Source organism: Hyla sarda, chromosome 5, assembly GCF_029499605.1.
Source record: "Hyla sarda isolate aHylSar1 chromosome 5, aHylSar1.hap1, whole genome shotgun sequence".
In the NCBI taxonomy this organism is placed as follows: domain Eukaryota; kingdom Metazoa; phylum Chordata; class Amphibia; order Anura; family Hylidae; genus Hyla; species Hyla sarda.
In genome coordinates, this window is record NC_079193.1 from 138,523,097 (window position 1) to 138,535,992 (window position 12,896).

The 12,896-nt window shown below is 38.2% G+C and overlaps 1 protein-coding gene across 1 annotated transcript in view; it reads left to right on the forward strand.

Annotated features, from left to right (window-relative positions):
- Positions 1–12,896, forward strand: part of DCLK3 (doublecortin like kinase 3) — a 57,929-nt gene that overhangs the window by 20,511 nt on the left and 24,522 nt on the right. Inside the window, exon 2 of the mRNA XM_056520382.1 lies at positions 7,629–9,382. Within this exon, the coding sequence (XP_056376357.1) occupies positions 7,629–9,382 (1,754 nt within the window). The remainder of the gene's footprint in view (positions 1–7,628; positions 9,383–12,896) is intronic.

Genomic DNA, 12,896 nt, shown 5'->3' on the forward strand with positions numbered 1-12,896 from the left:
GTAGTTTTGCAACAGCTGGAGGCACATTGGTTGGAAAATACTGAGTTAGGTAATAGAACCTAACTGAAGGTTTTCCAACAAGTGTGCCTCCAGCTGTTGCAAAAGTACAACTCCCAGCATGCACGGTCTGTCAGTACATGCTGGAAATTGTAGTTTTGAAACAGCTGGAGGTTTGCCCCCCCCCCCCCCCCCCCCCATGTGAACATACAGGGTACATTCACATGGACAGCGCAAACTCCTAGCGGGAAACTCACCGTAAACGCCAGTGCGAATGTACCCTAAAAACACTACACTAACACATAATAAAGGGTAAAACACTATATAAACACCCCCTTACACTGTCCCCCCCCCCCAATAAAAATGTGTTTTTCCAAAACAGAGCCTCCAGCTGTTGCAAAACAGCAACTCCCAGCATTTCCGGACCGCCACTGACTGTCCAGGTATGCTGGGAATTTAGCAACAGCTGGAGGCACCCTGTTTGGGAATCACTGGTGTAGATTACCCCTATGTCCACCCCTATGCAAATCCCTAATTTAGTCCTCAAATGAGCATGGTGCTCCCTCACTTCAGAGCCCTGTCGTATTTCAAGGAAACAGTTTAGGGCCACATATGGGGTATTTCCTTACTCGGGAGAATTTGCACTACAAATTTTGGGGGGCTTTTTCTCCTTTTACCCCTTATGAAAAGGAAAAGTTGGGGGCCACACCAGCTTGTTAGTGTAAAAAAAAATAAATGTTTACACTAACATGCTGGTGTTGCCCCATACTTTTTATTTTCACAAGCGTTAAAAGGAAAAAAAGACCCCCAAAATTTGTAACGCAATTTCTCCTGAGTACGGAAATACCCCATATGTGGGCGTAAAATGCTCTGCGGACGCATAACAAGGCTCAGGAGTGAGAGTGCACTATGTACATTTGAGGCCTAAATTGGTGATTTGCACAGGGGTGGCTGATTTTACAGCGGTTCTGACATAAACACAAAAAAAGAAATACCCACATGTGACCCCATTTTGGAAACGACACCCCTCACGGAACGTAACAAGGGGTATAGTGAGCCTTAACACCCCACAGGTGTTTAATGAAAATTCTTCAAATTTGGATGGAAAAATGAAAAAAAAAAAAAAAAAACATTTTTCCCCAAAATGCTGGTGTTACCCTAAAGTTTTCATTTTTACAAGGGAAAATAGGAAAAAAAGCCCCGCAAAATGTGTAACCCCATTTCTTCTGAATAAGAACATACCCCATTTGTGGATGTAAAGTGCTATGTGGGCGAACTACAATGCTCAGAAGAGAAGGAGCGCCATTGGGCTTTTGAAGAGAAAATTTGTCCGGAATTTGTGTTTACAAAGCCCCCATAGTGCCAGAACAATGGACCCCCCCACATGTGACCCCATTTTGGAAACTGCACCCTCACGTAATGTAATAAGGGGTACAATGAGCATTTACACCCTACAGGTGTCTGACAGATTTTTGGAACAGTGGTCCGCGAAACTGAAAAATTTAATTTTTCATTTGCACAGCTCACTGTTCCAAAGATTTGTCAAACGCCAGTGGGGTGTAAATACTGTTAGGGGTGTAGTTTCCAAAATAGAGTCACATGTGCGGGGGTCCACTGTTTTGGCACCACGGGGGGCTTTGTAAACGCACATGGCTCTTGACTTCCATTCCAAACCATTTTTTTCCCCAAAAGCTCAATGGCGCTCCTTCTCTTCTGAGCATTGTAGTGCACCAGCAGAGCACTTGACGTCCACACATGGAGTATTTCCATACTCAGAAGAGATGGGGTTACAAATTTTGGGGGGCATTTTGTCCTATTATCCCTTGTAAAAATTTTAAATTTGAGGGAAAACTTGCATTTTAGGGAAAAAAAGAATCATTTACACATCCAACTTTAACGAAAAGTCATCAAACACCTGTGGGGTGTTAAGGCTCACTGGACCCCTTGTTACATGCCTTGAGGGGTGTAGTTTCCAAAATAGTAAGCCATGTGTTTCTTTTTTTTGCTGTCCTGGCACCATAGTGGCTTCCTAAATGGGACATGCCCCCCAAAAACCATTTCAGCAAAATTTGCTTTTCCAAAGCCAAATGTGACACCTTCTCTTCTGAGCATTGTAGTTTGCCCGCAAAGCATTTTAAGTCCTAACCTGGGGTATTTCCATACACAGAAGAGATGGGGTTACAAATTTTGGGGGGCATTTTGTCCTATTATCCCTTGTAAAAAAAAAATTCATTTGAGGGAAAACTAGCAATTTAGTGAAAAATAAATAAAAATCATTTACACATCCAACTTTAATGAAAAGTCGTCAAACACCTGTGGGGTGTTAAGGCTCACTGGATCCCTTGTTACGTGCCTTGAGGGGTGTAGTTTCCAAAATAGTATGCCATGTGTTTTTTTTTTGCTGTTCTGGCACCATAGGGTCTTCCTAAATGTGATATGCCCCCCAAAAACCATTTCAGAAAAACTCACTCTCCAAAATCCCACTGTCGCTCCTTCCCTTCTGAGCCCTCTACTGCGCCCGCCGAACACTTAACATACACATATGAGGTATTTTCTTACTGGAGAGAAATTGGGTTACACATTTTAGGAAGATTTCTCTCCTTTTACCCCTTGTAAAAATTCCATAACTGGGTCTACAAGAACATGCCATTTAAATTTTTAAAATTTTGTGAAAAATTGGAAAATTGCTGCTGAACTTTGAAGCCCTCTGATGTCTTCCAAAAGTAAAAACATGTCAACTTTATGATGGATACATAAAGTAGACATATTGTATATGTGAATCAATATATAATTTATTTGGAATATTCATTTTCCTTATAAGCAGAGAGCTTCAAAGTAAAAAAAAATGCAAAATTTTCAATTTTATCAACAAATTTTGAATTTTTTCACCAAGAAATGATGCAAGTATCGACAAAATTTTACCAATAACATAAAGTAGAATATGTCATGAAAAAATAGTCTCGGAATCAGAATGAAAGGTGAAAGAATCCCAGAGTTATTAATGTTTAAAGTTACAGTGGTCAGATGTGCAAAAAAGGGCTGGGTCCTACAGTGAAAATTGGCTGGGTACTTAAGGGGTTAATGACAATGTTTACAATACAGAAGTGTCAATCTGTTGTCTGCTGCTTTTGTCATAGTGTCAGTGGAGTTTTGGGCACTGAGCCCCATACTAAAGCTAGACCATGGATGTCTGACGTGCATCGACTTTCTCAGCTTCTCTTGCATTTATTGCCTATGATATGATCACACAAGGCTTTTTCTGTGCATGTTTTGGTCCAATGTGGATTAGTCCTATTGAGTGAAATAAAAAAAACACTGTTAAAAGGGGGAAACTACACTGCAGACATCAAAGGCCATCTTTAAAATTTACAAAATAAGTTTTAAGTAATAAGTATAAGGGGGCTTTGTGCTCTGCACATTCTAGACATTGTTGGGCTTCACTTTGGACACCAACTAAGAAGTGATAGATAATGCACATTACACTTTCTTATCTTCACATTCGTCTATATTAAATAGGTACTCCAGTGGAATTTTCTTTTTAAATCAACTGGGGCCAGAAAGTTAAAAAGATTTCTAAATTACTTCTATTTAACAATCTTAATACTTCCAGTACTTCCAGCTATTGTATGCTCCACAGGAAGTTCTTTTCTTCTTGAATTTATTTTCTGTCTGACCACAGTGCTCTCTGCTGACACCTCCTTCTGTGTCAGGAACTGTCCAGAGCAGGAGAAAATCCCCATAGCAAAACAATACTGCACTGGACAGTTGCTGACACAGATGTGTCAGCAGAGAGCACTGTGGTCAGACAGAAAAGAAATTAAAAAAGAAAAGAACTTCCCGTGGAGCATACAGCAGCTGATAAGTACTTAAATAGAAGTAATTTACAAATATTTTTTACTTTCTGGCACCAATTGATTGAAAAAAATGTTTCCCACTGGAGTACCCCTTAAAACTAATTTATAGAATGAGCAGTTTTATGTGCAATGCTTTCTCCTGCCTGCTTTGGGCGATAACCCTGCCACCCATTGGCCGATAATTCCCCCCCTTCATAAATATTCATCCCTCTTCCTTGGCATTTCTATGAGTTAGTAAAAGAAGGGTTATCGGTAGAAGGGTTGGGATTATCAACAGAATGGGTGGGAGAAAGCTTTGCACATAAAGAAGCATTGCACGTAAGGAGAAATTGCCATAATAGCAACAAGATGAATTTCATTGGACCAATTGCACCGATTTTCACCCAGTAAGAAGTGTTAGAAACAAGTTCACCTACACTGTCTACATGTATACTCAGGTTAATGCAAGGGACCCTCCTGTCATTTTCCCTTTAAGGGCATTGGATAGTACATTTTTCAAAAGCATAAGACCCCCTTCAATTTCAGTTTTGTATTATTCAAAGGGGTATTCTGGTGGAAAACTTTTTTTTTTTTGTTAATGAACTTGTGCCAGAAAGTTATACAGATTTGTAAATTACTTTTATTAAAAAATCTTAATCCTTTCATTACTTATTAGCAGCCGTATGCTACAGAGGAAATCATTTTCTTTTTGTCTTGTCCACAGTGCTCTCTGCTGACACCTCTATCTGTGTCAGGAACTGTCCAGAGCAGCATAGGATTGCTATGGGGATTTTCTCCTGCTCTGGACAGTTCCTGATACGGGCATCAGGTGTCAGCAGAGAGCACTGGGGACAGGACAAAAAAGAAAAGAAAAAAAAAGAATTTCCTCTGTAGCATACAGCTGCTAATAAGTACTGAAAGGAATAAGATTTTTAAATAGAAGTAATTTACAAATCTGTTTAACTTTCTGGCACTGGAAGGGTAATGATTTTTTAATAGAAGTAATTCACAAATCTGTTTAACTTTCTGCCACCAGTTGATTTAAAAAAAAATGTTTTCCACCGGAGTACCCCTTTAATGCTTTAAACAGAGTTATTTTTCTTTTAAGAGATCGACTTATTGTGAATTAGTGATTCTCCTGTTAGCCTCTTAAGGACGCAGGGCATACCTGTATGACCTGCGCCCGGTCTATAATGCGGGGTCATGCTTATGAAAGCTGGGATCCTGGGCTAATAGCGTGCGGCACCGATCATTGGGCCGCACTCTATTAACCCTTTAGATGTGGCGTTCAATGTTGATCGCCGCATCTAAAGTAACAAAAATACACTCCTGGCAGCTCAGTCGGGCTGATCGGGACCACCGCAGTGAAATCGCAATGTCCCGATTAGCTAGAACGCAAGCGGAGGGTCCATTACCTGCCTCCAGCGCTTCCGATCGGCGATTGATTGCTCCGAGCCTTAAATCCATGGCAGTGATCTGTGTATAAGATCACTTTGTGCAGTGTTATGGCCCCTAGAGGGGGCTATAACATTGCAAAAAGAAAGTGTGAAAAAAGTTAACCCCTTAGGACCAAGCATTTTTCAGTTTTTACACTTTCGTTTTTTCCTCCTTACCTTTTAAAAATCATAACCCTTTCAATTTTGCACCTAAAAATCCATATTATTTTTTGCGCCACTAATTCTATTTTGTAATGACATCAGTCATTTTACACAAACATTTACGGCGAAATGGAAAAAAAATCATTGTGCGACAAAATTGAAGAAATAACACCATTTTGTAAATTTTGGTGGCTTCTGTTTCTACGCTGTACATTTTTCGGTAAAAATGACACTTTATCTTTATTCTGTAGGTCCATACTACTACTTATATAGGTTTGATTTCGTCGTACTTCTGGAAAAAATCATAACTACATGCACAAAAATTTATACATTTAAAATTGTCCTCTTCTGACCCCTATAACTTTTTTATTTTTCCTCGTACAGGGTGGTTTGAGGGCTAATTTTTGCACCGTGATCTGAAGTTTTAATCGGTACCATTTTTATTTTGATCGGACTTCTTGATCACTTTTTATTCCTTTTTTCATGGTATAAAAAGTGACCAAAAATATGCTTTTTTGGAATTTTTTTGCGTGTACGCTATTGACCGTGCGGTTTAATTAATGATATATTTTTATAGTTCGGACATTTATGCACGTGGCGATACCACATATGGGTATTTTTATTATGGTTACATATTTTTTATATGGAATTTGGGAAAAGGGGGGTGATTTAAACTTTCAATAAGAAAGGGGTTAATGTGTGTGTTTTTAAACTTTTTTTTAAACTTTTTTTTTTTTTTTTACACTTTTAGTTCCCTTAGGGGACTTTTAAGAGGAATCATTAGATTCCTCATACAGATCATTGTGGTTTCATAAAACTACAATGATCTGTGTGCTCTGCGCTCGATTGATAAAGCCTGGCCCTGCCAGGCTGTATCATTCAGAGCCCCGGAGCCCCCGCAGCAGGAGAGGTAAGCCCTCAGGCTACCTCAGTAGTGGATCGCTCCCCCGCAATCGCGCTGCGGGAGGGGAGGGGTCGATACACCCCACTGGACCACCAGGGATGGGATACAGGCACCTTTAGACGCCGCTGTCAACTTTGACAGCGGCGATCTAAAGGGTTAATAGCCGGCCGCGGCGATCGCCGCATGTCGGCTATTAACGCCGGCCCCCAGCTACAAGAATCAGCTGGGGGCCGGCCGTTATGATGCGGGCTCGAGTTGGGAGCCCGCGTCATACCCCGGTAACGGCCATTGGACGAGCGTAGACGTCCATGGTCATTATCAGGTTAAGATCATTTAACCCCTTCCCTAATAAAAGTAAGAATCACCCCCATTTTCTCATTAAAAAACTATGTAAATAAATATAAACATATGTAGTATCGCCGCGTGCATACAAACTATAAAAAAATATTGTTAATAAAAGCGCACGATCAATGACGTATGCGCAAAAAAAATGTCCAAAGTAGTGTATTTTTGGTCACTTTTTATATCATGAAAAAATGAATAAAAAGTGATTAAAAAGTCAGTGCAATACAAAAATGGTACCGCTAAAAACTTCAGATCACGGTGCAAAGAATGAGCCCTCATACCACCCCGTATGCAGAAAATAAAAAAAGTTATAGGGGTCAAAACATGACAATTTTAAAGGTATTCATTTTGGTGCACGTAGTTATGATTTTTTTTCCAGAAGTAAGACAAAATCCTACCTATATAGGTATGGACCTACAGAATAAAGAAAAGGTGTAATTTTTACCAAAAAATTGGCTGCATAGAAACAGAACCCTCCAAAACTTACAAAATGACATTTTTTCTTCAATTTTGTCAGTCAATTAATTATTTTTTTCCGTTTTGCCGTGGATTTTTCGGTAAAATGACTTATGTCACTGCAAAGTAGAATTAGTGGCACAAAATATATGCCATAATATGGAATTTTAGGTGCAAAATGGAAAGGGTTATGATTTTTAAAAGGTAAGGAGGAAAAAATGAAAGTGGAAAAACCCTGAGTCCTTAAGGGGTTAAAAGAAGCAAAGAACAACAAAAAAAGGTGTGTGTATCCTATAAAATTAGCTCAATAAAACATTATTTGACTATTTATTGAATTACGTGGGGAACAAGTGGATCTTGATTTCCCTAATAAATTATAAATATTCCTTTTAGTTGGATATTGGGGGATACCAAATAACGATTTATTAAAATATTATATAAATATACAACAAAATATATTTGTTCTGTTGTTGATGATCTTTTTTTATTTTTTAGGGCAACAAAGACTTTATGGTCATCTATACAACAACTTACATGTAAGATCCACAGACAGGAGACACCAGGTGACTTGTCCACCCATAGGCCCTAGAGCTTTTGGAAAACCATTCCAAGGCATGAACACCTATTCCTCACCCTATTTTCATTCCCAGAATGGTTTTCATACAATACATTCCGAGAACAGCCCAGTGAAACCAAAAATTGTGACAGTGGTTAAACCAGGAAGTCATCCTCTGAAAAAAATTACATTACTACTTAATCGGAGGTCTGTCCAGACCTTTGAACAACTTATTGCTGATATATCAGAAGGACTTGGGCTCCCAAGATGGAAAAATGACCGTGTGAGAAAACTTTATAACCTCAAAGGCAAGGAAATTCACAGTGTGTCTGACTTCTTCCGCGGAGATGATGTTTTTATTGCACTGGGTAGGGAGCAGCTCACCCTGAAGAGCATTGAAATTGTTTTAAATGAACTTTATCCTGATAGGTCTTTTAAACAAAACAAGGATTATTATGAAAAACTGAGGTGCAAATTCAGTGATAATGGGTTAAATATTGATAGTGGATATGAAGACACAGACACAACCCACAAATTGGAGAATATTATGTCTTCAACGGTAGTTAACAAAACTAATAGCAAAACTCATGGAAAGAGTAGGACTGAAGAATCGAGGAGGCAAAAAAAACATGATAAATTTAAGAGTGACCAGGAACACTTACCTAGAGTGATGAAAAAACTTGAAATATGCCATAGTAAACCACTTACCCTCTTGGCTACAAGCTTAGATTATACCACCCACTGTGAGCACTGCACAACTTACAAAATAAAAAAAAAATTAAACAGTGACTTTGGTAATGATACGCTAGAAGATTTGTCATTGACTGAAATATGTAGGAAACAAAGACCAGAGAAGCCAAAACCCACATGTATAGTTTGCCACAGCAGAACTAGGGTATTGGGTATGGACTATGGTGAGGTAGGGGAAAGAGTGGACAGTGACATGGATCTAAACCAGAATTCAAACTGGCCCCCTCATAGAATTCAAAGGCAGACAAATGACATAGAAACAAAGAGCAAATGTCACAAAGAGATAAAGAAATGCAATGGTGAGCATCCTGACTGCTCTCCAATAAAACCCAGTAGACGGAGAATAGAAGATTTCCTGGAAGATACAAAAGAGAATGTTCTAATAAACACAGACAAAACAATCACTGACAATGAATCCAATAGTAAAAAGGAAATGGCAAACATTGCCCACACAACACAGAAGGTTTCTGGTGGGAAGTCAAGTACATGTGAGGAAAAGGGAATTTTACCTCTCAGCCAACGTTCTATCAGGGACAAGATGGATATTGATAAATATTATGAGATTGGCAAGAGTATTGGAGATGGCAACTTTGCTGTTGTGAAGGAGTGTAGAATCCGAAATACAAATCAAGAATTTGCCATGAAGATTATTGATAAAGCCAAGCTTGTAGGAAAGGAAGATATTATTGAGAACGAAGTTAGGATAATAAAATTGCTCTCCCACCCTAATATTGTAAAACTGCTGGACAATTTTGAGACTGAAAATGAGATTTACTTGATAATGGAGTACATAAAAGGAGGGGACTTGTTTGACGCAATAACTGAAAGTATTAAATTTACTGAACACAATGCTGCACTTATGTTGAATGACTTGTGCGAGGCTCTTGGTTATATCCACGGTAAAAATATCGTTCATAGAGACCTAAAGCCTGAAAATTTACTGGTAAGTGCTTATTAATCATGGCAATACGCTCAATACTTTCTATACATGTACTGTACAGTATTTTAATTATATGTTAAGTATATATGCACAGTTTATATATGCACCACCTTTTGAATTAATGTGTCTGTGCATGTTTTCCCCTCCCAGCCCCCAAGCCCTTTACCCCAAGAAATATGTCCCTCCTCCACCATTTTAGCTATTTGAACTCCTGCGAAATGCGACATTATCCGATGGGCTGACTGAGTTATCCGGTATATATGATTTAATACTGACACCTACAGCTATGAAGTGAGCGCAGCGCCTGCACTTCCTTCAAAGTAACTTCAAACTCCAGGGCATATATTTACGCCCTGATGCGTTAAGTCCCGAAGGCTACATAGCCCAACCTCTGCACGATATAAGTGCTTATCTCTTAGATCAGTGCTCATTTATTGAGACTTAAGACAGCTTGGTTATTAGTCCAGCAGGGCCATACAAATGATAGTTTGTACTTCTATCATTCGCAGGCTGGTATCATCTCTTACACAGGGCAATGTGAGCCAACAAATGAAGAATTTTTTTGCAGGTTAAAATCATGCAGTCAGCTAGCTAACAAGCGTTTGTTTGTACAGTGATTAATAGCCTTATGTAATAGTTAGTTATAGTTTTGAAGAACAAGTTGCCCTTTTTATTGACATGTTTAATTTTACTATTTAAAGCATGTCTAAAAATTTCAGAGGAATTTACAACAGAATTCAGTCATCTGAACATAGCCTGTGGCACAAATATATTGCAATTGGTGATTCATTGGTGGGGAATTTTAACAAATCCATTGTTGACTGTGTATTTAATCATTGCAATGAACACGCCCTATGTACTACATACAACCAAACAAGGGTAGGATAGTTATGATGGGAAAAAAAAGATATCAAGCAGCTTTATCTTACAAATACTATATCCACAAGGAGACACTAATTGTTTCACAATTGTTTGGGGGAAACCAACAGCTGCTTACCAGAGTAGGTTGTGTGAACTCACATACATCAATGAAGAGCACGTGGAAGTTATCAATGTATCGTCTGCAGCCTTCCTGGAGAAATCTGATCAAGAGGGTGACTGGGAGTGCAGGAATGATGTCGACGCTGGATGAATGGAGGTATCGGGACAGCAAGCGTAAAAAATATGGTCTGTTTATTCAGCAGAGATGCAATGCACAGTTTCATCAGGCATGTCAGCTAGAGCAATCACATGGGTTATATACCCGCAAGGATTAACCCTTCACATTACCAATTCTCGGTTTAACATAGCAGTGTCAACATATCAAATTTTCCATTTCACAGTGTCCACACAACAATAATAACAAAATATGTAATAAAAAATACATCCAACAGTATATCAATAAATAGACATAAAAAACATATCTCCTGCACGAGACGTAACAAACAAGAGCCATATCATATAACACGTGGCTTCAGCTAGGTGTCCCAAATACCTGAAAAGCAGCTGATATAGAACAACGTTCCTCCAAAGGATATTTTACTATCCTAGCACTAAACAAAACTAACAGGAACATTAAGCTAATCACAGCATAAGTGGGTCGGGTAGTCCAATAACACTGCGCTTGACAAGAAGAGAAATATATGGAATCATAGACATGGATAATATCGAAGGTAAGGAAAAGATAAAAATCATAACTATCAGCTTACGAGCATTCTCTATGGATTCAGAAAAGCCCTGAGGGGTATCCAAATAGACTCGCAATTTATTAGTCTATGATAATAGTTTGGAATTTCTGAAGGAATAGGTTCAAGTATGACTAGACTTATTGTTTCCATATTTCTATGAGGAATGATGTTAAAATGCCTTGACAAACTGTGAAGCATGTAAATATGCATAATGTTCCACCTATGTTTATTCATTCTTGCATGTACAATTTGGATTAATTACCCCATCATTTTAAAATCTACTTGGGGCAATTAAATTGCGGAGATTCTTTGGACATCTATATGTAATATTAGGTGTTTTTTTGGAATTAATTCCTTTAGTATGGGATCACTTTGTATGATGGGACCATTTTTTGGCAGAATTTTATGTTAGACGCTTCTGAGTTATAATTATAACTATAATTAGTTATAAAATTAAAATTTTAATCCGTGTTCAGTGAAAATTTCACTTTAGATGTAGTAACCAAATCTGATTGTTTCTTATAGCGAACCCTTTTGTAAGCTTCTGTTAAGAGGGATCTAGGGTATCCCTTTTCCTGGAAGCGTGTCCTAAGGACAGGTACTGCCCGTAGGGCACGCCTCTAAGCCAGCTGGGGTAATGAGCACTGTCAAACTGTAGAAAACAACTACTGTTAACATCTACTGTTTTAAAGAAAGTTCTAGTTACTAAAGATCCTTTTTCTGTTATATAAATCTCTAAATCCAAAAATTGGATAGAGACATTACAATAATACATAGTAAATTGTGAACCCAAGTCCAGCAGCTCACCCCAGTGATTTCCAATAATTTCTAGATTTAAACCAGTTTGTAAGAAAACTTCTCCATTGTAGATAAATTGAAATCTAACCAGTTTGTAAATGAAGAAAATAGTACTACACATTCCCACTCTGCTATTTGTACTAATGGTGACAGTGATAGTAATGCCACAACAGATTTGAGTACCAAGGAAATTTCCGCTAGACATGTTTATGTTAGAACACTTCATTCTATCCTCTGCACCAATGAGGGGGACATGTAGAAACTTTCCATACAATGGTGATGGAATAATTTAATGATTACTGTGACAGGTCAGTAAATAAATAGAGTTGATAATTTAACATTGTCCGGAATGGCTGTGATGAAATCTATCCAGGACAATATGTCCATTATTGTCCATCCAGCGGACAAAGGGGGGGCGAGGTTTTTGCGCTCTTGAACCGCCTTGCGTATAAAGAAGAGGCTCTGCGTATTTTAGCAGACACTGAGCATTATAGTACAATTGTAGTTGATCCATCTGCTGAGATTTTTGCCCAAACTGCATAAAGATTTAATAACCCCCCCAGGACGACCTATAATTTCTGGTATTGGTTCAGTTACAGCTAATTTGTCTCACTTTATTGATTTATTTTTACAGCCTTAAATGTTTTAAGTTTACCATCTTATCTTAGGGATTCAGCTCAGTTAATTAATGATATCCATAAATTGTCTTTACCATCATCATTTGCTTTTTTGACATTAGACGTGTGCTCCCTCTATTCCAATATTGACACCGAATTAGGTGAAACAGCAGTTAGCAGCCTTTTTTTATACTCTTTTGAGTAAAAACCAGGCAGATTTTTTATTAGAATCTATTAGATTTATTTGGGAAAATATATTTTTTTTAAATTTTAATAGTAATTTATTGTCAGAACAAGGGCTGTGCCATGGGGACTCGATTCGCCCCTAGTTATGCAAATTAATTTATGGGGCAGTTTGAGTCCCTAATAATGGCACAGTCCTTGTTTTTTTAATAAGTTTGTTTTTTTCATCGATTTATAGAGAAATTATTCATG